The sequence below is a fragment of the Psammomys obesus genome, unplaced genomic scaffold (genome assembly GCF_907164565.1).
Source record: "Psammomys obesus unplaced genomic scaffold, mPsaObe1.curated_primary_1811, whole genome shotgun sequence".
Taxonomy (NCBI): Eukaryota; Metazoa; Chordata; class Mammalia; order Rodentia; family Muridae; genus Psammomys; species Psammomys obesus.
The window spans coordinates 25,584,928-25,610,216 of record NW_026592510.1 but is presented as its reverse complement, the minus strand read 5'-3'; the positions used below and the strand labels follow the sequence as shown (position 1 = coordinate 25,610,216).

The following is a 25,289-nucleotide window of genomic DNA, read 5'->3' as shown; positions in this document are numbered from 1 at the left end:
AAGCCACCACAGGAGTTAGCACATTTGGCTGGAGTAGTACAAAACATGGAGTGACCCCCAGCTTTTACCCTTGAATCTCCCACAGCTAACATAAACCCTATTTGGTGGTCCATCAGCTGTAGGCGTCTGGTTTAAAGCCAAGGGAAAGCCTGCCAGCCTTCAAGTAAAAGGTGAGAACCGCCAAGAAGCAACGGTCATGCCGCCTCTAGCTCCCGACACAGGACAGTAGTAAATGGTCAGTGGATGGCCTCACCTCTTGGCCTGAAGATACTCCTGCTCCCTCTTTCGTTCCTGTTCCCTCCGTTCCTGCTCCCTCCGACGCTCTTGCTCAGCCAGCTGCCGCTCCTGCTCCTGCTGCTCTGCCAGCCGCTTGGCCTCAGCTGCTTTGCGCCGTGCCTGCTCCTCTTCCTTCTTCCGCTGCAGCATCTCTTGATGTCGTCGCTCCTCTTCCTCCTGGGTTGGCAAGGCAAGGAAGTTCAGGACACTCAAGCTAGGCTTGGGCCCACATGGAGAAGCTGGCCAAGGACTGCTGCCCACAGCACGGGCTCCTAAGGCACTGGCCACCACCATGAATGACATCCACTAGGACTGAGCCACCAGACTTCTTGACAAATCAAGTTTTGCAAGTCATCAGCAGACAGAAAAGGCATGTGGCAACTGCTGCAGCAGTTCTAACAAGCAAGAGTGAAGACTGAAGAGCAGGATGTGCAAAGGACAAGCCAGCTGACCCAATGGTCAGTTTCCAATATATAAAACAGGGATGACAGTGGCACCCGCACCTTATGGAGCTGCTGAGTTAACACACATTAACACTTAAGGAGAGTCTATCACAGCATAAATAAACCATACTGATTAGTACTACAATTCCCCAATGACAGACATTTGTTCCCTACAGTAGGAAGACTGCCAGTTCCCAGGGAGAGACAGGGTCCAACTCTTCTAAGCATTAAGGCTCAAGAGTGGAAGGTAAGTACAAGGCACCTGCAGGACACTCAGCACACCCCAGTCACGGCATTCTTCACACTCATTGGTGAATCTTGCTCTCACCTACAACCCTATCAGCAAAATCACTCCGCTACTTGAGTAACCTGACCAAGGTCACACAGCTAAGAAATAGCAGGTGTGAGGTGAAGTCGGACTCCAGATGTACATTTAATCCTCACACGTTGGCTTCTAGAAAAAGTCACCACAGCCCAACACTCAAGTCAGCAACAAGATCCAGTAGGATCTACTCTACAAAATGGACGTGGCCAGCCAGTCCTCATGGCATGGAGGCAGTGGTTGTCCTACCCAACTTCTTCCCTGTCCCCACCTAATCGCACCTGTTGGAGCCGCCTGAGTCTGCGCGCCTCCTCCTCCTGCTTCCTGCGTGCCTCTACTTCTTCCATCTTCTTGGCAGCTGCTTTCTTCTTGGCCTTCTCTGCCAGCCGTTCCTCCTTAGCCTGCAGAATCCACTTACATGTGCCCTCTGGAACAGCCCCTCACAGAGCATGCAGAGTGGGGCCCAGAGCTCTGTGACAGGCAGGCACACTCACTCCCCTACAAACCCTTCTTCCTGCCCACAAGAAGTCATACCGCCTCAGGACTGCCCACTCACAAAGGGCTGCTGGGACAACTTAGGCCAGACTTGTAGCATCCAACTTGCCTCAGAGGAGACTCCAGAGCCCATGCGACAGAAAGCAGGGCTATACAGGCCACTAAGTCGATGACTTGTGGAGAAGTCTAGTCCCAACCTTCAGGCTGCCAAGCCTTAAAGTGCCTGGGACTCCCCAGGGCTCCACCCATCAGGGCAGACTCACCTTTTCTGTCTTCTCATCAATGTGAGCAAACTTCTGCTCAATCTGCTTCTTCTTTTCCTCCTTCATCTGCTCTACCCGCTCACGGGCCTGCAGCACCTTGCGGAGGCGCTCTTCACGCTTCCTGTGGCACAGTGCAGTCAAAGAGAGCCTGCCCCAGGTGAGGCAGGCTGGGCTGGGAGCTGGGACACTTACAGCTTCACCTCCTCCAGTCGCCGCCGCTTGTCTTCCTCCACCTTCTGTCTGCGCAGCTGCTCGGCCTCCTCCTTCCGCCGCAGGCTCTCTAGGCGCTGGCGTTCCTTCTCCTGAAGTGGGCAGGGGGCACTGGTATGTGAATGAGGACAAATGCCAACCCCAAAGGTTGCCTGGCAGCGTGCATCAATTCTCAACCAGATGCAGCAGCAGATGCCTCACAGGCAGAGATATCCCAGAGTACCCTGTGCCCACGCTAGGCAAGCACAGGCATTCAGTTTCTCCTTCAGGTGGACAGGGTGCCTCCCATGAACCCAACTTGTAGACAACACAAAAGCAGCCTCAAATTAGACGTGTGTTGATTATAATTATATAAGCAGCTTGTGAAGAAACTAAACACTCAGATTGCAAAGAGAAAGGCAAGCAGCTTAGAAAGTGTCAGCTAATGTTCTGTTGGGAAGATGAAGGAGATGCCATTAATCACTACTATGACTCCCAACACATACTAGGACTGTGTATATGCACCACTCTTTTACACACATCAATAAAGAACCACCAAATGTCAACACAGTTATACAGGCTAGTGAGCTAGATCAAGGATGGTATGTCTTGCCCTTTGCTTTCCAAATTTCTTGTGATATGCCTGTGTTAATAATTTTTAAGACAGCATTAGGAGATAACTAGTTGTACTAAAGGTCTAATATCCACTTAAAAGACAGCAGAAGTGGATGAAGAGAGGGAACTGGGCAGGAGTTGGAATGGGAAGAGAAAGAAGTTGGAATGGGGAGAAGATGAGATATGGGTAGAATGGGGGTGGGAGGTGAGAAGGGAAACTGGGGAGGGAAATCTCTTGGTCAAGCTGGAGGTCTGCTAAAGGATAGGCGCCTAGGAGGATATGGGTGTGACTCTAGCTGAGACTCCTAAGCCGGTGGGGGGGGGGGCACACACATGAAGACTGAAGTGACCACCTCTTATTCAGGCAGGAGTAGTGAAGGAGATGATCGATAACCTACTGGAAAAAACCTATGAACCAAAAAGTATAGGGATAACGAGGGAACAAAGATAGAGGGAAAGTTCAAACAATAATTGGCCCAACCTGAGAACCACTCCACGGTAGAGAGCCATCTCCTGACACTATTAATGATACTCCGCTATGCTTGCAGAGAAGAGCCTAACTTGACTGTCATCCTGGACAGTCAACCAGTCATCCTGTCTCCAGCCAGCAGCAGATCTAGACAGATGCTGGGACTTGCAGCCAACCATAGGGCAGAACTCTGGAGGACCTGGGGAAAAGATGGAAGGATCTGGAGGGGACAGGAACCTCATAAGAATAGAGACAACTAACCCAGTCAAATGGGGTCTTTCAGAGACTGAGACATCAAGTAAGGAGCGTGCATGATCTGGACGTAGGCTCCCTGCAAACATGTGGCTGACGGGCAGCTTGGTCTTCATATGGAGTGCCTGGTGGGGGGGGAGGGGGGGCACTGTTTCTAACATGGACTCTATTGCCTGCTTTTAGATCACTTCCACCTGGCAGGGCTGTCTTGCCTGGCCTCAGGAGATGAAGATATGTACAGTCCTGATCTGAGGAAGGTTAATATGGGGAGACGGAGGGATCCCCTTTTGGAAAGGAGAGAGGAAGGGGTTAGGAGGGGAACTAGGGGGGAAACTGGGAGGAGGGAAGAGATGGGGCACCCATGTGATGTAAAGTAAATAAACTAATATAAAAATTTTTTTAATTAAAAAAAAAAGAGATAGCTATTCCTACAGTAGATCAGTGCTGGCATCACTTCCCAGGCAGACCCAGAAGGCTCCACAGCAAGGGTGCAGAGGGACTCTAAACTTTCCCTGGCCAAGGATTAAACTAGTGCTTTCCAGCACCCACATAATGGCTCACAACCATCTGTAACTCCAGTTCTTGGGGAAATGATGCCCATTCTGGACTCCCGGTGTACCAAGCCTGCAAGTAGTACATGGTACTCGGACATACATGCAAATAAAACACCCATACATGTAAAACAAAAAATTATATGTGTGTGTATGTATGAAATAGAAGACATTGCAGAAATGTTAAAAATCCAATTATGTGCTATTTACAAGAAACTGACTTCAAATGAAACAATTTTGATAGGCTCAAAGACTGTAGCTAGAAGGACAGTGGCTAACCACCAAAGGTAGCATATAAGGCAACATAATTCACATGACATCCTCCGTAACAGTACTGGTTACTAAGAACAAGTCCGTGGCTGCTAAGGTGAGGACCGTACAGGCATGAAGGGGTAGCAAAGAGCTTCCTGTGGGTAATGGATAAGGACATGTTCTATAACCCAACTGTGGTAATGGCTACAGAAGTCATGCTAAAATTCTAAAGACGTATCTTCCCGAATTTCACCATGCTGTGTAATTTTTTATTTAAACAAAAAGCATTTAAGAGAAAGAAATGGAAAAAAAAAAAGGGACAGCAGGTACTATCAAAGCCAAGCTGGGTCTAGAAGGGCCTGAAAAACACTGGTCTTTGGGAAATCCACATAGAAGGAATGGGTGACCTTAGGTAAGTCCCTGGTTCTCCAACTACCCAGACTCAGAAGAAAAAAATGGGAAAAAGACACAATGGCTCACACCTGTAATCCCAGGATTTGGAAGACAGAGGCAAGACTCGAAACCCTGTCTTAACACACACACACATACACACACACACACACACACACACACACACACACACACACACACTGCCCAACACCCAACTTTCTCTCTTACCCTACAGTACATATGTGCTTTCCTTGCAAAAAAAGCACTTCAGAAGCAAAGGCTAGGTAGCACCCAGTGTTCATCACCTCTTCTTCTTTCTATAGCCAATCAAACTCTTGCTTTTAACAGGTAGAGATACAGCTTTTCACCTTTAAGCTTGAGTGTTAAAATTTCTCACACTAGGCACAGCATTTGCTCTACTGCATTGTGTGTAACTCAGTGCTTTCAGAAGCTTCTTCTATGCTACAGAATTCACTTCTCCTCTGGCCTAGACTTCAGATGAGCTTTGGACATCCATATCCCCAGAGCCACACTCAAGGCCCATGCAAAATGGGAGGAAACTACAAGCTGGAGTAGCCCCTTCTGCCTGGGGGCCTCATCTGAGCACTCTCCCTGCCCTGCATCCAAAAACTACTTTATACCAAGCCCTTCACTTTAGTGTGTGCACTCACTCTCCAAGTCACCAAAACTCCTGAAGTACTCACTGCCTTCTCCATTTTGTAGCTGAGAAAATGCAGGTATGAAAAAGGAAATATGTCCAAAGACCAGAACCTTTCAACCTTCCTAGGCTCTTGTATCCCAGCTATACCCACCAGATGCCCTGTGCAGGGACTTGAGTTCCCAAAAGCAGGAAAGGGCAACTTTTGGTGCCTCCTGGCAAAATGCCCATGATACCTACAGGACCCTAGTCAATATGGAGAAGGGGAGGAAGTGAATGGACAACTGAAGAAGGAACAAATCCAGCCTTCTTCACTGCCAGGCACAAAAATAAGCCCATGAAGTCACAGAGCTGGCTACCTAGTATACTGGGAGACATGCTGGTCACCTTACCAACCAAAGAGGGCAAACAAGCTCAGGACCCAGCCAGCCAGCTACTGAGCCCCTCCCATTTGCCAGAGGTGAAGAGCGGAAGGCAAAAGCCCTGCAGGTATCTTCACAACTCTTCCTGGGAACTGTAAGAACAAGGGGCTGCACTGAGGTATGAGGCAGGCAGGTGTACAGAGCTTGGCCACCCAGAACATCTACATGACTTGAGCAACACAGCACCCCTTTCCCAAAAAAGTACTGAGCAGCTGCTCTGGCTAAAGCCACACACAACCCTCTCCTGAGAAAACAGTGCCCTCTGCCTCCCTAGCAATTTTCTGTTTGGAGTTTGTAGTGAAATGCACAATAGAGGAACCTGTGTGTTATGGTGCTTTTTAAAAAAGGCTCAGCATGAACTTTTAGGGGGAAAAAAAAAAGTCTCATTGATGACTGGGCTTACATATTATTAAAATTATGGGATGTGTACAACCCACATCTGCACAGGTCAAAGTTTCCAACTGTCAATCAAAGTTTATCAGAACAGAAAATCATCTAGACCCTGCCCCTAGGCTCAGCAAGCATAAACACCTACCACTAAGACTGACAACCTTAGTTTGATCCTCAGACTCCACATAGTGAACTCCAAAAAAATTGAGCGTTCTTCCAAATATGCTCCACAGCATGTGATTGCGGGAACATGTACACAAACACAAAGACACACATAGACAACACACACACAAATAAAACAATTTTAAAGGAAAATCCACATTATTTGTATGTGGGGTCACCTGCAACCTTTAAACAGATGCCAAGAATCTAAGATATAACTGGTCTAGACAGCAACCACCAGATCCAGAGAATACGACTGCAGTCTGCCCCAGGTCCCACTTCTCCAAAGCTCTTGTTCACAGTAGGTGACCCAGCCCAGCTCAGCTCAGCTCTGACATGTCTGGGAAGAGAACGCTCCTTTGGTCTTGTTTTCAGGTGCCACTGCCAACAGCTACATTGTAAGCTGCGTTGCTGGGCCCAGCCTCGTTGTAGAGTTACCAGTCCAGCCCCACCCCACACCCCATCAAGGCTACTACTCAGGTCTAATGACCCAGTAAATCTCAGTAGCTCTGTGGACCAGAGACAACTCTGTTCTCTTCACACACACTCAGGCCCCAGTGCTGGGGATAAGGAAGTAGATGGCTGTGGGAAGCACTTCTAGCTGAGGCCTGGACAAACACTGCAGGTCACAGCCGCCTGTGTCCTCGCCGTGACAGGGTAAGGGCAGAGGGCAATCTCCACAGTGGGAGAACGCGAGCTCCACAACTGTTGGATCCCACCAGCTCCCCCGGTGACGCCAGTGCCCCCACGTGCACATCTGCCTTCCTAACACTCCCACTTGCAATGTTAGTGCTCCTACGGGAGCTATAAGCTACACAGTGACACGAATTTGGTTAAGAACTAGGTACAGCTCTGTTAAGGGACAGGAAAAGGCTTTACTTACAACAAAGCTGCACTGTGAAGAAGAAACAGAAAAACACCAAGAGTTAATGCCAAGGGATGTCCTACAGGGCAGGCCCTGCACCTGTCTGTGGCAGTGGGTCTAATCAGGGCCTTTCACCAACAACACACAGTATCACCTCACCCAGTCCTCCTTCCCAATAGTAAAGGTTTCTTCACCTGCTCTTCCCAAGCCGCACCCACCACTAGTCTGTGGCCATGGTGGCCAGTGTTAGGTGTACTAAGCCAGTCCTCCACTGTCCAGCCTAGGGCTCACCAAGCAGCTGAGCTTCTGAGTCACAGTCCAGGGTCCATAAAGTCTGAGCAGTACCACAGTATTGAGACAACCCAGCCACAAAGGCTTTAACTGGGCTGTGATCAGTGCCAGGCTTCCACATGCCCACGCCCACACTACTTTCAGCAGACTAAGAGAGCTTTCAACCACACTGACCCAGTTCCAACAAAGCACAGCCAGGGGACAGGCTCCCTTACCTTAGGGTCCACTCGGAGTGGAGTGTTGCGTTTAATAAAGGACTTCATGACACTGCTGCGGGAAGCCAAAGTCGGGGTCATGAGCATCTGGTTCTTCTGCACAGTGTGCAAGAAAGTCCGGAGAGGCCGTACCACCTGCAGACCAGGGCCAGGGTCAGGATGGAGCAGGCAGGGCAGACACCAAGCAAGGGCAAGAACCTGCTCACCTTGTTGGCTGGACAGGGTGGTGAAGGGGTCTTGTTCTGGGGGGGCTGTAGCTCCTCATCTTCCAGTTGTTCCTCATCTGGTTCACTCATTGCCTGCTTGTAACTGCGTTTCCTCCTGACCAGAACAGATGGCCACGTCATAAAGAAAACCTGAGAACCCACCTCATAGCTCTACGACATCCCAAAAAAGATCATCCTTGCAAAAAATATTCTGGGCTCAAGTTCCACAGAAGAACTCTGGACAGAAGAAACTATAGACCAGCCCTTTGCTGCCCACACCGAAAATGGTAGGTGGACAGTCAAAGGTCACAGAGCGAGAAGGACACAAAGGACATGATCACCTATTCCCAAGCCAGCAACTATAGATTCAAGCTGCTTCTTCTGTTAAGTCAGAGAATCAAGCCATGACACCAGCCACGACATACAGTGCTTGGTCAAACACCTACACTGTCTCTCTATGCAAGGACCCAGCTTGGTTCATCCCTCTGAGATCCTTGGACAAGAGCTGCCTGCACACCCCTTCCCCAATGCAAACCTGACACTCTGGGGTGGTTCTCTGTGTCCATCTATTTGGTCAAGCTCGGATTCTGTGAAGAGAACAATTTCATTGAGGTTGTATAAATGATGGCAGTGGGGTATACATGCTGGTTTTAGGGAAGGGGTCCAGCAGCAACAGCTATATCAAGAGTAAGCATCCTCCTGGCAACCTCAGGGTGGCCAATGGCAGAAACACCAACCTTAGCAGTAACTGACCTTGAACCCAGGATACTGGCCCCTAAGTCAGATCCTTCAGCCCTAATACTTGGCAACTGTGACACCAATAGCAAGACAGTATCACTGAAGCCTTAATCTATATGTCATTTGCTCTCCCATGAAAAGTCATGTGCAGAAACGGAGAAAGTCAGATATAAGAAGTAATGAGCCACATGGCAGAACACAGATTAATGTAAAGGAAACAATTTAAGTTAAGAGCTAGTTGAAAACAAGAGTAGCTAAGGCCTAAATAAATATAAGTCTCTGTGTCATTATTCGGAGCTGGGGCAGGCATAGAAAGTCTGTACGGATTTAAGGAGAAGTAGATTTTCTTTCGTGGGGTCATCATACAGAGCACAGTACATTTTATTTCACACCAAGAGGAAGCACCCTTTACTCCAAAGGATCTCTGTAGCAATCCTGGGGCCTTTCAAGCTGGCACAGCAACTATCCTAATCCCTTCATAAAGAGGATGCTTTACTCGAAACCTCACAGTGCCATTTCTTGACACCAGGGAAATCACCCTCCACAGAGAGACATAAGCGAGACTCCAAGAGCCTACTAGTCGCCTGGGAAGCCACGCATGGCTCCTGACCAACTCCGTAAGCTCATAGCAGTCCTACCCTTTTTGAACTAGAGAAGTCAGAAACAAGCCAGGAGGAAGAGGCCAGATAGGCATTCAGACCCCAGCCTGTCATTCTTCATGAATCCACTGGAATGGGCCTGAGGACCTTGACATGGCACCTTCATACCTCTACCTCCTTCAGGCTGGGGTGGTTTGGTAGGAACGGCCCCCATAGACTCACATGTTTGAATGCTTGGCCATAGGGAGAGGAACTATTAGGAGGTGTGGCCTTGTTGGAGTAGGTGTGTCACGTAGGGGTGGGCTTGGAGGTCTCCTATGCTTAAGCTGTGCCCAGTGTGGTACACGTTCCCCTCTTACTGCCTAGGGATCAAGATGCAGGACTCTCGGCTCCTTCTCCAGAACTATGTCTGCCTGGATACTACCATGCTTCCTGCCATGATGATTTTAAATTAAACCCCTGAAACTGTAAACCAGCCCCAAATAAATGCTTTTCTTTATAAGAGTTGCCATGGTCACTGTGTCTCTTCACAGAAATGAAACCCAAACTAAGACAAGGCCCTTCCCTCTGCTTCTTAATCCAACCAGGTAGTTACTTAGGTGACACTCAGCAGCAGCTCCAGCCAGAAGAACATGGCCTCTTTAGGTTTAACTTATTTTTGGCCTATCGGACCAGAAAATGGGGCTCCACATCCCAAGAGACAAGACCAGCCCAACTCACCTTGCTGCTCTTCAACAGCTGTTGCCTGGCCAGCAGGCACGAGCTTCGAAGCAGGTGTACTGATTTCTGTCTTGGTGGCACTGTGAGGCTTCGAGGCACACCCACTGTTCTTGGAGACCTACAGGAAGAACCGAAGCTTGAAGAAGCCCATATGGATCCTGAGGCTCAGAATAGCCAAGGTACACAGCTTCAGACCTAGAGCCTCAAGTCCGACCCATCTCTGGCCTGGGCCTTACCTCTGGCTCCTCCGCTGCCTCCTCAGGCACAGCCTCCTCTGTGGGCTCCTGCTCCAGGCTGAAAGCAAAGCAGGGCACTGTGAGAACTCTAAGTCCAAGCTTTCTTCAAGTCCTCAAGTTAGGTCCAACATCAGGTGACCAAACCTGGACCACAAACCAACAACCTACACTGGATAGGAAGAGCAGCCATCACTGGTGTCTTCCTGAGTAGAAAGTGATGTCAGTAACTGAACTTTATTAGATATCCTGTTAGAGATCTCATTTGGGATGAGAACCTGCTCTAGTATGGATCTTCACTGTCCTCAAAGACCTACATATTAAAGGCTTTGTTCCCAGAATTAGTGCTACTAGGAGGCAGTGGAAAATTGGACAGGTGGGGCCTAACTGGAGGGTTTCAGCTTAAGGGTGTGGCCATAGGGGCGATTATGGGCCCTTACCTCCCTTTCCCTTTTCAAGTCCAAGCCACAAGGTAAATAGCTTTGTTCTACCATGATGTACTGCTTCCCAGAGCAGCAGAGCCGACTGGTCACAGCTCTAGAGCTGTGAGCTAAGATAAAGCATTTTTCTTTGTGAGCTGAGTATCTTAAGAATTGTTCCAATGACGCTGAGCAGACAAATACTTTACACAGCTCTGTCCCAATCTACGGAGCCCAGTGAAGTCCCCTCTCTTTTGAGACCTGCTCACTACTCACCCAGGGACCAGCTAAGCCGAAGGTATGCCCAGACCCATTTCCTCATCCCAGGAATCAACCTCTGCCCCAGAGTTAGGCAGTACAGCATGATCTCTGAGGAATCAGCGTCCTGGCCCCAGCAATGCTACATCTAATCTGGGGGCAGAAAGCACCCCAGGGGGCCCCAAGACTAACCTACTCCACCACACCTCAGTCTAAATGGTTGCCTTATTTACAACCATGGCAAAGCTGACAAGTGACCCTGATGGAATGCGGCCTGGAGAAATGATAGTCATGTTGTTTGATGCCTGGTTACACAAAGAGCACAGCTATCAGCAGTGCCATGGAAAGATGGGATGAGGAGGGAAGGCTTAGCCTCAGTAGAAGCTTCTTTCCACCTGATGGTCACCTCCACCTCCTCTCACTATGTGCCCTGACCTTCCCTTTGGGAGGCATTGGTACAGAACTTACCCAACTTTCTGAGGCACTTCAACATTCAGGAGCCTCTCCAGATAACTGTGACCTGAGGGGGAAAAAAAAGATGCTATTGGAAACCAATCAGGACTCAAGCCAGAGGTCCAGGAAGTTTTGGTAGGGACATGATCACTGTTTCCTTCATAGACACACAGTCCTCACTGTGCCCTAGACCTCACCTCATTCATCCTCACAACCGTTACATAGCTTGCCTAGCAGGCACAACCCCACCTCTTCACTAGGCTAGTAGTATTTTGGAAAGAGAGGTCTGACATAACACTGGGCCCAAACATAAGTAGCTTATTCACTCAAGAAACATTCATCAAGTACTGGGCTCTGCGACAGATGCTAGAGCCTCAATGGTAAGGAAAAATAACAAGCCACTGTCTGGCCTTCCTACCTCTGAGCACCAAATGATCTTATACAGTAAACTAGGATATGTGAAACGACCAAGTCAGGGATGCTAAAGCCTTCATGGAAAAACCTGATATGATGATGATGATGAAATGACCAAAGGGGAAATGGGAGGCGGCAGCAGCACATGCCTTTAATCCCAGTGCTCAGGAGGCACAGGCAGAATGAACCTCTGAGTTCGAGACCAGCATGGTCAAGAGTGAGCTCCAGGATAGCCAGAGCCAGAGCTGCACAGAGAAACCCTGTATCGAAAACAAACAAACAAAAAAGAGAGAAAGAAAAAAGAGACAGAAAGAAAAAGAAAAGATCAAAGGGGAGGAGGAGGAAGAAGATTCCAGGACAGTAGTTTTCAAAGTGTATTCTCCAACCTCTGGAAATACTTGAGACCTTTTTGGGCAATCCACAGGTCTGAACTATTTTCAACCACTATACTATAAACTGTGACTTTTCCTTCCCATTATATTAACATTAGCCCAAATAGCACAAAAGCAACAGAGCCAAGGAAAAAATGCTGAAGCTTAGCACCCATCAAAGCTTCCCACCAAACACTACCAGACACAGTAAAGCAATGCCCAGTTTCAATAATGAATATCCTTGAAGAAGTATTAATTATAGGCACATTGGTTCACACCTTAAACCACAGCACTCAGGATGCTAGGACATAGGGATCGCCACAGTTCAAAGTCAGCCTGAGCTTCATAGTAAATTCCGCCAAACTGGACCAGAGAGAGATGGTGTCAATGATCTGAGAAAAAATACTCACCAAGACTATAAGGTTTTGAAAAAAGGCCTTGGGGGTGCTAGAAAAAGGCCAGATCCTGGGTCAGGGGAGTAAGACCATAGCTAAGGCAGACAAGGAATGTAGGTGATACCCAAGGCTTAGGGAAAACAGGGAATAGGTAACAAACTGGAACAGCAAATGGGCAGCGCTCAGAGAGAACTAAGCAGTACCAAGAAAAGGGATTTCTCCTTTCTGGGTTATGGGATCCAGGCTGGGGGCTAGAAGGGAACAGCAGTAAAATTAGACTGGCAGTTACAGGTGCTACCTTGAGGGGTGTATGGACAGAAGATATGATCCCCTCCTCTTTTCTTGGCCCCTCTCTCTCCAAGCTCCTTGACTGGGGGAGGGGAGAGGTAAAAAGACACCCAAGTGAACATGTAAGTGTTCCATCAGCACAAAGGCTTCCTGGAATGTTAAGCATCCCTGCGTGCCAGAACAGGCCCCAGAAAGTGGCCTGGCTGAGGACTGAGAAGAGGCCAACCTCCAACTTAAAAAAAAAAAAAAAGCAGTATAAAGCCTGAATGATGAAGCTGATCTATTTACCTGGACTTTCTAGAAACCCTGCAGCAGTGACCCTGGTCCTACCTGACCACAGTGACAGAAAGCCTTCTTGGAGAGTACACACCAGACCAGGACAAGAGGCTTCAGGTCCTCAATGCTCCATCGCTAAACGCTAAAAAGATTCCAGAGGCTCTGGAAATAGCCTTTACTGCCAGTCTCATGCCCTACCCACTCCCCTGCTGCAGGTGTGTCAAAAGCTGCCTTACAGAGAACTCAAACTGACATTCCACCTGAGCTACCCCCCAGCCCACCTCAGAGCCTGGCAGCAGAAATACGCCAGGAAGCCTCTGCCTTGCCATTCATTTCTCTCCTGTGAATTTTAGAAACACAGGCCAGGATTGCCTTGTCTAAATGAGTTACTGAACAGGTACCATGCCCAAACACTAAATGAGTCTCTAACTATATTCAAGGCAAATGTCGTTACCATTCAGAAAAGGAAAATGAAGTTAAGGGGTATACCCAAGTCACTGGATTCAGTGACTCCACATTCTGGTCCCTGCCCCTCCTTGCCACCTTCCTTTGCCTCAAGAAGGAGATGGTCGCTGGGCTTGGCATTAAGACAGACCTGCTCACATACAACCCATAAGCCTATCCATGAGCAGGGAAGGCTGCGGGGGAGGGTGAGAAACGCTGCTTAAGAGCTACAGGTTAGCTGTTACGAAAACTACCATTGCCAGGCACTGGTGGCACACGCCTTTGATCCCAGCACTCAGGAAGCAGAGGCAGGTGTATCTCTGTGAGTTCAAAGCCAGCCTGATCTACAAAGTGAACTCCAGGACAGCAGGGCTACACAAAAAAACCCTGTCTCAAAAAAAAAAACAAAAAACAAAAACCCCACCACCCTACTTCTAATTTGAAGGAAAATTGGGGGGAAAAAGACATCAACATTGTCACCATTGCACTTGTGGATTCGGGCAATTCCACCACTACTGGCCATCTACAAATGTTGTGGAATTGACAAACCACTGAAAATTTTGAAAAGGAGGCTGCTGAGTTAGGAAATAGCTCTTTCAAATATGCCTGGGTATTCCAGAAACAAAAATTGAGTATGAGCATGATATCACTACTGATATCTTCCGGTGGAAAGTTGAGACCAGAACATATTATGAGACTGTCACTGAAGACCCAGGACAGAGGGCTTTATCAGAACCATCAGTGCAGCCCCTTCTCAGGATGATTGTACTGTCCTGGGGGTTGCTGTCAGTGTGAATCTCCATGAATGGGCAGGCCTGTGAGCACGGCCTTTTACACAGTGGATGTGGAACAGCTAAGTGTTGGTGCCAAGAAAATGGATTCCATAAAGGTACCCTACATTCGGAAGAGATATTAGGAAATTAAGAAAGTCAGTACATCCATTAAGAAAATTGGCTACAACCCTGACACAGTAGCATTTATACCAATTTCTGGTTAGAATGCTGACAATAAGCTGGAGTGTTAATATGCCTTGATTCAATAGATGAAAGTCACCCATAAGGATGGTAGTACCTTTGGAACCACACTGCTAGAAGTTTTGGATTGTATCCTATCACCAATTTATCTAAGTGACAAGCCACTAATTACAACAATGTCTATAAAAATTGGTGGAATGATACGTAGTGTGTATATGTGTGTGTGTGTGTGTGTGTGTGTGTGTGTGTGTGTGTGTGTGTGTATAAAATAGAAGAATATTCCACTGTAAAAACTGAAATCATAAAATCTGCAGGTTAGCGGATGGAACTAGAAAAAATATTGAGTGAGATAACCCAGACCCAGAAAAACAAACATCTCACGTTCTCTTATCTGTGATTATCTCTAAATCTCCAGATGTGAGTATATACAAAATGAGTAACTACAAAAACCAGGAAGGTAAAAAGGGATTGGGAGGGAGGGAGGGAGGGAGGAGGTACAAAAGAGAAAAGCTGGGTAAACATGGTTTGAACAGGAAGATGGGAAAAACAGGTGGAGGGCTTTACTTTAGAGAAGGAGCTGGGCTTGGTGGCACACACCTTTAATCCCAGCACTCGGGAGGAGGACCTCTGAGTTCAAGGCCAATCTGATACAGTGAATTCCAGGACAGTCAGGGCTACACAAAGAAACCCTGAATTTAAAAAAATTAGGGAAGGAAGAGTGAGATTAATATAAAGAAGGGGAAGTTGGGGAAAGTCATATAAAGTCATTAAAATCCTATTATTATTTACCTAAGTTAGATATAATACATATAAATCTGTATACACGCATATGCATAGTTTAAATAAAATTTTTCCCCTGAGCTGACAGACTCCCTGCAAAAGCCATAGAACATCTAACAAAGACCTCAATACCAGGCATAAGAAGCCCCCTTTCGAGCTGTTGGTAAACATTGTGCAAAAGACTGCTATTGTTATTGTCCTTGGTTACATCCCAGAGATTAAAGGTTAAGCCTCTACTGCTGAAGACATCATGCACTTCAAACACTGAATTGGATCTAACCTGAAAGCCTATTCTCTAAGGACTAGCTTTCATAGTACCAGAAAGTGCCATGCATGTTTTCAAGAAGTAAGCAACCAATCCTACTTAGCTATGAAACCTATGAACTATGTAACAATGACCATTGTAGCACCCATATCCTGAAGGTAACCAACAGTTCTCTAACTGAACTTAAGGCCCACTCAACAAGAGGGAAATCGTGCCTGGCACTAGAAACCTAGCCAACTACCTAGGGCTAGTGAGGTCATGGAGGATCTTGGAGGAGAACCTACAATAGCCACTTTACTGAGCAATAACTAAAATCTAAGTATTTCTTCTTATACTCACACACAAGTGTATCTCTCAACCACCATCAAATAAACTTCTCTTTGCAACAGATGGAAGCCATTACAGAAAACCATAACAGATCAAAATGCAAAGAACAAGTGATCTCATGTAGAATCCAGCCGCAACTGACATATCTACAATACAACTCCTGCATCCAAGGCTCAGAACACTGGGAGAAGGAACACTGAAGGAGCCAGAGAACAGGAAATTCTATGAGACTGCATCTCCTAGAAACATCAAGGAAGCTACAAAGACCCATGAAGTCTTAACAACATAGCTGCCTAAACAAGATCTGAACAAGGATGATAAAGAGACATGCCAATATGGAAGGAGGAAAGCTCACTGGACCACAATGGTAGACAAAAAACTATAGACAAATAAGGAATGCTGAAAGTGGGAGAAAATAGTTGTCCCCACAAAAGAGGGCACTATCATAACTGGCTATCCAATACCAAATGGTCGCCTTTTACATCTTGTACATTTCAACAACATCACACAGACTGAGCAGGTTGTATTTATATATTTGTATGTGTGTATGTGTGTATGTATTAGTATGCATGTGTGTGTAAAGAAAGAAGCCATAAGCCAAGTGTGGCGCACTCTGGGAGGCAGAGGCAGACAGATTGCTGTGAGTTCGAGGCCAGCCTGGTCTATAAAGAGAGTCCAGGATAGCCAGAGCTACACAGGAAAACCCTGTCTTGAAAAAAAAAAGAAAAAAGAAAGAAAGAAAGAAAGAAAGAAAGAAAGAAAGAAAGAAAGAAAGAAAGAAAGAAAGAAAGAAAGAAGCCATGAATTTGACACCGAACAAAGGGGAGGAAGTACATGGAAGGGATTAGAGACAGAAAGGGGAAGTAGAAAATGGTGTAATTGTATTTTAACTACAAAAAAATTAAGAGAAAACGGTATAATTATATTTGAACTACAAAAAATTTTAAAATGTCTTTGTGGGGGTAAAAACTGACTAAGAAAAAAAAGAATTACATGTCTGATGTCTAACACCAAAGCAAGAACAGGTCTATGAGTCTCTCTACTTCCTCCTACCCCTCCCTTATAGCTCCAGGCTCATCCAGCCCTGAGGACCCCTCCCCAAGACCAACTTCATGCCATCCCAGGCCTCCTGACAATCTAAGACGGACAGTGTGCCTGACCTCATGCTGCACAAGGCCCAGGCTGTCTCTCCAGGCTGCACAGCACAGAGCACCGCCTGAAAGAACCTTCCCAGGTGTAGTGTCTTCACCTGCCCAACAAAACCAACTCTTGGGCTCCTCACAGCCCCTCAGCACCTGCCTTCCAAGGTGGAATGCAAGTAAACTCAAGTCCCAGTTTCTGAACTATACAGCTTGTCTACAGTTTCCTCTTCTGTTAAAAAGCATAGACCCTGAAGAGCCAAAAGAACACAGATTTTCTTCCATAAGTCTTACAAGAGCCAGGTATTTTTACTTCTCATTTACTATGAAACTTGGCCTGTCCTGTGACCTGAATCTTGTAGGAACCTGATCTAGCAGCCTCCTTCTTTATCTTTGCTGCCTTTAAGAACTCTATCAGCCATATTTGGACTATACTTGCTTTAGTGGCAAGAAGCTCCAGGTAGCCCATCACTTACTGCTTGGTGTCTCCAAGTCTTTGTGCAATCCTTTCCTTGGCCAGGATAGCTAGGGCTACATTTTCTCCACCAGCCGTTGAGCACAGCCATCCTCCAAAAATCTCACTATGAGTCCCTACCCCCTCAGGCAGCCAACTCTGACTCTCAGGGCTGCCCACACTCCTCTGTAGCTCCTAAGATCTATTCCAACCAGGACAGTGGGCTCCTAGGCTTAGATCTGACCCAAATGAAAGCAGCCAGCAGATACCAGCCCACAAGCTCTCCGTGGCATATCTCCACAGCAGCCTTACCATTAGGAGTTACACACAGGGATACTAAGTTTAAGTCCATCACTGCAAGACAGCAAAAACGGACAGAGGGATACACTGACTCTGGGAAAAGGACCACAGGAACACTGCAGCTAACCTTCCAGGTTTATTTCCACTCTTTAAAAACCATTTTGAGCCAAGCGGTAGTGGAGCATGTCTTTAAATTCCAGCACTTGGGAAGCAGAGGCAGGAGGACCTCTGAGTTTGTCTGGTCTACAGTGAGTTCCAGGACAGCCAAACACACAGAAACCCTGTCTAGAAAAAAGAAAGAAAACAAACAAACAAATAAAACAGTGTTGAACTAGATCTCTATCACCCAGTAGCTACATGTGGCCATTTAAATCTAAATTGAAGAAAGTGCATGAAACTTAAAACTCAGGGCCAGTGAGATGACTCAGGTAAAGGCACCTGTTAACCTGAGTTCAATCTTCAGGACCCGCACAGTAGAAGGAGAAAACAGACTCCTACAAGTTGTTCCCCCAACTTACGCATACAAACACCATGGCAGGTGTGTACATGTGCACATACATACTATTAAGAAGAAAGACAAATTAAAAAAAAATTAAAATATAGCTCCTGACAGTGCACAATTGTAATCCTAAAACTTGGGGCCAGAGGCAGGAGGACAGAGCCCAAAGACGGCTTGAGCTACATAGCATGAGACTATCTCAAAGCACTAGGGAATACTGCTCAGTAGTGGAGAACTTGTCTTGTCCGGGAGGAAAAGAAAATCAGCTTCTCCATCAGACTAGACACATTTTCAATAGCCAGTCATGACTAACCAGTGACTTCATCCCAGAGATACACATGAGGAACATTTCACTGGTGGGTCAATGGAAACATCCTAGCTCCCAGGAACCACCATCATCCTACACTCGCCCCATACTCACAGATGATACGAGCAGAAGCCTCCGGCTTTTTGTCAGCCTTCTTGGCAAGCCTTCTGCTTGACCTGCGACTGGTGCTTTCTTGTTCAGCCACCAAACAGTACTTCGTAGCTAGTGGCACTTGGGGATCCTGGGACATCAGGCTTCGCCGCGTTGACCGAATATTCCCAAGAGGGCTCTTGGCTGTGGTGGGCAAGATGTTATTCGGCTGGATAGGAGAAAGCACTCGCTCCTGCCATGGGGAGTCTGGAGAGTCCTGCAGGCCCTGGGAGGCCCGAGCAATCTTGAGCTTAGAAACAGAACGTCCTGCCCCAACCCCTTGGTTCTTGGGGCTCTGGGGAGTAGCCTTGAGGGAGCTCACTGTGACAGCCTCTGACTTCTTGGGTGTTGGTTCTTCCTCTGATGTCAGTGTGCCTTGGGGAGCTGGAGGTGTAGTTGGAGGTGGGACTGCAGATGGAGGAAGGCCACCTTTGAGCTGGATGAGCTGCAGGTCTGCACTCAATCTCTCACTGGCGCTGACCTCCACCACAGACTTCTTGACTAGCACTGTGGGAGACTCAGCAGTGGGAGAGGAAGCAGCTGATGGCACGGATGCAGAGGCTGCAGCTGCTGCGGCTGCTGCCGCCGCCCTAGTTATCCGCTGCAAGACTGGGAAGCCATTCTCCTCAACAACAGACACCGGCTTCTGCACTTTGTCCTTGCTTCGGAGGTGCCGGGTGCCTAGCTGGCTGCTCCGAGACTTTCTGCGGGATAACCTGTTGGGGCAGTAGAAAAGAGGCTGAGACAACCCAAAGGCAGGGACACCCTCAAATAAAATTAGAGTATAGCAATCTCCCTGGTAGCCACCAACCTCAATGAATTATGGGCAAAGGGTCTGGAGGTAAAACCTTGAGGTTCCAGAGCAGACTCTCACCACTAGCCATGAGAGCCCGGTTGTTCCTCTCTGAGCCTCAGTCTCCCCACAGTACATGGATAACAGTGAGTTCCGTTACTCATGGGACAGCTGGGAAGACTGAATTCACACAGACTTCTCGTGGTTACACCGTGTTCAGCACCTTCTGAAAACTTCACTCCTGCTCTCAATCTGCCCTGAGACTGAGGCTCTGGGAGGTGGACACCACTTATTCTCTGTTGGAGGATATTTTTGTGTCCTGTGTTTTGTCATTATTACGAAGCATCTCCTGTCTTGGTATGTCATAAACATTGTTCTCCATCACCTTCTGATAGGTTAAATAAAGAGCTGAACAGCCAATAGCTGGGCAGAAGAGTTAAGGCCAGACTTCCGGGCCCAGGGCGAGGTGGGGGCAGGACATCCCAAGTGAAGATCAGAGAGAGAGAGAGATCACCAATAGAACACAGATGAAGAAGCAGGTTGCCAGAGTGAGGCTAAGATGGCAGATAACAGACCATGTGGCGAGAAGTAAGAAGTATCTGAGTATCTGCCCAGCATAGTACCTAAAGCTTTTAATAAATATAAAGGTCTCCGTGTCATTATTCAGAGCAGGGCAGGAATAGAAAAAAACATTGCATTTTGCAATTCCCCTTTGGAAGATGAGAAAACAGAAAGAAATTCATTCCAAGGACATACAGCTACTGAGGCTCAAAACCATAAATGACATATGTACGAGGGCTGCCTGATTAGACTAGCCAGCATCTTTACCTGAGTGTGACACTCAACACCATTCCTATAAGGAATTATAACAAACCCAACAACAGAGCAGTTGGGAACCAGCACCTGGGCCACACCTCTGGTGCTTCTCCCCTCCTCCAAACTCCAGACCCCAACTCCCTGTCTCCACCTTCTCCACCAGCGCACAGAAAGTCACAACTGTACTCTGAGCTGGATTAACTGTCATCGTCAGCGTGAGGTGCCAACCACTGTTGCCTTCTAGCTGCTGCTGCTATCAGCACCTTCAGGAGCAAACTCTCCTAGGACACAAACTCTCCAGAAAGCACCTCCAGTGCAGCCTCCCAAGCCTTTCCTACCTTTTCCTCGTGGGATCTCTGTTTTCATCCTGAATGTTAGACACCCGTCTCTTCCTCCGACGGTTCTTCTGAGAAGGAGTTTTGGGCATCAGCTCTGGCTCGTTGTTGAACTCTCTGTTACGTACAAGAAGGGTGAACTTGGGAACCGCTGGGCTGCCCCATCTCTCAGGAGACTATACTTCACCCCATTCTTGGCAATGACAAGTCAAGCTAAAGAGACCATCACCAGAAAAGTTCCCCAAAGCGGTGTAAGGTCACCAGCTGGACACTAGAGCGCTTCCTCCTGGACGTGCCAAAGAAGCAAGTGCCAGGATAAGTCATCACAGGCCACCCACTCAGAGACACAGCTAACTACGGTGAGCCAGGAAAAAGGGCTCAATCACCTCTTCCTCTGCCCACTGCACGAGGTTGGCCCCAGCACATGAGACACTTAGGAAGGAACTCTGACAGGCTATTTGTCTGAACTATCAGGACACCCACCCCAGCTCCCTCACCACAACCCCAGCAGGCCCCTGCCTTTACCTGATGAACATGCGCTCAGCCTCCTCCACAATCTCTGTGAGCCACGTCAAGTCCTTATTGTCCACATTGCAGAAAAAGTCCAGGAGTTTCTGGTCACATATATCCAGTAGGTGAATAGGCCCTGGGGCAGTTGTCCCCATGGTGGCACTACCTGGAAAAGGTAGGGACAAAAAAGCATAAAGACTGTGAGCTAGGAACCAGGACCTTTTAAAGGGAAAGTCTGCCGGACCTAAAATCACACAAAATACCTGTACCTAAACCCATACATCTCCCAGGACAGAGCCACTTGTGGATGCAGAACTCCAAATGCCAACCCAATGGCCTCATCTCACAAAAAGAAATGTTATAGTAACCCCACTGTCTTGATAGCCCCTCACACCAATACACAGAATATGACTGTCCCTATAGGCCCGGACTTCCTGACCAGTTCTGATATGAACTTTACAAATGGCTTTCAGAGGCTTACTATGACCGTGCACTACCTTCCTGGATCACAGAGAAACACCAACTTGACATACTCTCTCTCTTGACCCAAATACAGACCTGTTTACTTTCTTGAAGGCTCTTCTCCCACTTTTCATGGATGGGGACTAAGACATGGCCATCCTGCATTGACATCAGACACCAGATCATCAAGACACCAAGTCCAATTGCCTCTTTAAAATGACAGTGGAGGGCTAGCAGGGCAACTAAGCAGATTAAGGCACTTGCTACCGTACCTGATGATATGAGTTCAATTTCTGGGATCCACAAAGTAGGAGAGAAGTGACTCCTACAAATTGCCCTCTGGCCTCTACACAACCCATGCCACATTGCACTGTTATAGAACACTTTTCTCCCAGATTGAATCATTCCATCTGTAAGGAAGCACCTTAAACAGGAAAGTCAACAACTCAAAACAGCTTCAGGAAGTCCCTGAAACTGACCAAATTCACTAGGTCCCTACCTGCCAGAAACACCCTCAGCAATAGAAGTTGAGAGTCCCTCTCAGCCAAGTGGAACTAAGCTGCAAAAAAGACTGTTAAAGTAGCCCAGCTATGAAGATTTTCAGACAAGCTGAGCTGCAAGAAGCAGAAACCAGCCAAGCTTCCTGGACTAGGTCACTTAGAAAGGGCACTCTCTAACCTGTTGAGCTGGCTTCGGGCTGTGCAGTATCCCAGTTTCTGTGAGCTGTTACCAATGCTGGAGTGGGCCTTGGTGATTGAGCTGTCATTCAGTCGTTTCTATTCCTATGAGTAACCCCTCACCCATACTCCTGTAAACCCCAACAAAACTTAACTGGCTCACCAAATTGGACTTTGGTGGTATATGTACTTTCGTCTGCTGTGGGTTCCCTATCTGAGGTGAGTTGACATGTTGCATCTCCCCAGGTAAAGTTTTGTCACACAAGATATATGCATACATACACACAAATAAACAAGTAAATGGACAGCACAGCTGCCCATGATGCTGCATGCTATCCTCCCAACATTTGAGAAATTCAGGAGGATTGTTTCAAGGTCATGCTTAGCTATACATAGCAAGTTAGAGGCCAGCACCAACCTGGACTACATAAGACCCTGTCTTAAAAAAAAAAAAAAAAAAAAAAAAAAAGCCAGATGTGATGTGTAATCCCAGCACTCTAGGAGGCAGAGGCAGGCAGATCTCTGTGAGTTCAAGGCCAGCCTGGTCTACAAAGTGAGTCCAGGACATCCAAGGCTACACAGAGAAACCCTGTCTTGGAAAAAAAAAATGCGTTAAAAAAATAAGTCAGCGGATAGAAATGTGTTATGCCTCTGGAATGCATAATGCATAAGAAAATGAGGGGTCCAGAAATATGATCTCCAAAGAGACTCCAAAAACCCTTCCCGAGAGCTGAAATGCCCTATAAACGGATGAGGGAGAGTAAAGTCGGTGAATGAGCAATGTGTTGCTTTCAGGAAAACCGGTCTATAATACCAGGCAAAAGACAATGTGGTGCCAGTTTCCTTGCTTAAAAAAAAAAAAAAAATGGAAGCTTGGATATCTGCCTTAGGACCTGGTTATAAAGTCATAACAAAAGTTCTCCACTAAGTGGAAGTATTCTGTTACTGTCATAACAGGGCCTCAATAAATACCCCAAGTGGTAAACACATGAAAGAACAAAAGGTGGGTGATAGCCACAAGCAATAATAGCTCAGATTTCACAGGACAGTGAGCCACCACCCTCACTCTTTCAAAAGTAAGAGCCATGCTTGTACACTTCAGCCTTTCTTTAAGGTTACAGAAGGAAGGACTAGATTACTGATCCCCCTGATCCTTCTGGAACTTCAGTCTGATTTGTGAGGCACACCCTCCTCTGCCCCCTAGGAACTCTGTCTCAGTTCTGTATGGCTTCCTCACTTAGCTCTTAGATCCTTAGGGAGGATCAAGCCAAAATCTCACACACCAGTTATGTGTACAGCAAATGAGTGATTGTTTATATCTGCTTACTGCTGGTCTCTACCCACTAAACACATCTCCCTGTGGTAAGGCCTTAGCCTTCTCATCAACAAGAAATATGTGTTGCCCTCTAGATGTTTGGCACTTGTGGAATGAATTCATCCATCCCTCAACTAAGCCTAAAGGTTGCCTCACCACCACACAGGGACACTCAGTGACTAAATCACTAGGCACAGGTTAGGACAGGCCAATACACACCCAAAGCCCCAGACCTGACTGCAAAGAACAGCACTAACTGAGTAAAAACAAATGGATAGGAGCACTGAGGCTCTAGAAAATAGCATTAACTGAGCAGCCAGCTAATCATGGCCATGGCCTTTCCTCTGAGTCTCCCCATCCATCTGCACCAGAAACAAGCCCTGGAAAAGTCCGAGACCTCAGTTCAAGGCCAGAAGAGAGAAAGATACCAAGGTCTTACGGAGGGGCTACAGAAGGCCACAAGAGGGAAACTTGACAAAACTTGCCAATCTGACCAAGCGATTCTTTCACCAAGCCCAAAACCACACTTCTTGCACGGGGAACTGTGCTTCCTAGCAAGCCCTCACTGGAAATTAAAAGAGGTGACCCTGAGGAAAGGAGGGGTGAAACAAGAATCAGACTCCGAGGTAGCTTCACCTTCCCCCCCATGAAAGGACCAGAGCACCCAAATCCCACCAAGCGAGAAGGGAGATCACTTCCTCTCCATGCCATTCACCAGATCAGCGCCTCCACTGCCATCTCCTCTAAGGGTGCAGGAAGTGAGCTAAGCACCTCTCTCCACACACCTCCAAGCACGAAGATCCACCGCTCTTCCATTCTGAGTCCTACTCAGCCAGGGCGAGGACCCTTACAATTTCCTTCTTGCCACCTACTCCAAGATACCGACGTACATACAAGGTAACAAGAAGTCTAGGTCAAAGTTACCCAGGAAATCGGTGGGCGGTGCCTGGATTTAAAATGCTCTTAATCACTAGCCACAGGCCTCCAGGACAATAGCTACAAGCTCAGAACGACACAATCCCGACCCTGGATGGAACTACGCCGCTGACAAGAGACTAAACAAACTTGCGGGAATGATAAAATAAGTGGCAGGATCGGCCTCCGGACTTGAGACAGTTTCGAAATGCTCAAGCTGGTATGCGAGAAACTAAACAGCCGTTACCGTTTGGAGACTCAGCTCCAGGACCACAGAGCAGCCAAGGCTCTACACAAGGTGTTAGGCCCTGCGTGGGGGAGGGGACTGACTATTCTTAGATCCCAGAGCTCAGGCGCAGAGTCGTGGAGGTCATCTCCAAGCCCAGTATCACTGAAAGTGATCCCCACGTCCGCAGGCAACGAGGGAAGGTGACGACCCTGGCCCGGCCTGGGCAGAGAAGCGGCCGGAACCAGATGCCGACCACAGCAACCCCGCCACGCCAGCAGCCCACGCTCACTCACCCGACGGCGCCGTGTCTGCACCGACTACTCTGATTCCAGTCTGCGGCTTCCGCAGATGAGCTTCCCGCCGAGCGGGGCGCGCTAGAGAGCCGGTCCAGACGACTCGCTGCAGCCGAGGACCAACGGGGCGGTGAGCGCGGGCGAATCTATGATTTTCAAAACCGTGGCTCAGCCAATTCCTCTTGTTTGTCTGGCCGGTTACAAAACTCCAAACCAATCATGTAACAGGACGCACAAGTACGGTTTTCTGTTGGCTGTTAGTACTGTCAATCTGGGGAATGAAGAGGCGGGGGAAAAGAACGTAGTGCTTTTAACACGCCTCAACTTCCGGAAGCCGCACCACTAAACCTAGTGAGGAAGTGGTAACGCCGTAGGGCGGGGAGCGAGAGAAGTTTGGGACTACAAGTCCCAGTGT

General features: G+C 47.7%; 1 protein-coding gene across 2 annotated transcripts in view; it reads right to left on the bottom strand.

Annotated features, from left to right (window-relative positions):
• Incenp (inner centromere protein) overlaps positions 1–25,036 on the bottom strand; it is a 30,799-nt gene extending 5,763 nt beyond the window's left edge. Inside the window, exons 1-14 of one of the 2 annotated variants that reach the window (XM_055614049.1) lie at positions 24,875–25,036; positions 20,999–21,149; positions 20,477–20,590; positions 18,494–19,245; positions 11,162–11,213; positions 10,020–10,077; positions 9,784–9,901; positions 8,262–8,313; positions 7,727–7,841; positions 7,521–7,655; positions 1,992–2,101; positions 1,800–1,920; positions 1,323–1,442; positions 254–453 (exon numbers count right to left, since the gene is read on the bottom strand). In XM_055614049.1, the coding sequence (XP_055470024.1) occupies positions 254–453; positions 1,323–1,442; positions 1,800–1,920; positions 1,992–2,101; positions 7,521–7,655; positions 7,727–7,841; positions 8,262–8,313; positions 9,784–9,901; positions 10,020–10,077; positions 11,162–11,213; positions 18,494–19,245; positions 20,477–20,590; positions 20,999–21,138 (2,087 nt within the window). In that variant the 5' untranslated portion in view covers positions 21,139–21,149; positions 24,875–25,036. Of the gene's footprint in view, positions 1–253; positions 454–1,322; positions 1,443–1,799; positions 1,921–1,991; positions 2,102–7,520; positions 7,656–7,726; positions 7,842–8,261; positions 8,314–9,783; positions 9,902–10,019; positions 10,078–11,161; positions 11,214–18,493; positions 19,246–20,476; positions 20,591–20,998; positions 21,150–24,222; positions 24,316–24,874 lie in introns of those variants that run through there. The other variant, XM_055614048.1, reaches the window with a different exon arrangement.
• Positions 25,037–25,289: the final 253 nt, after the last annotated feature.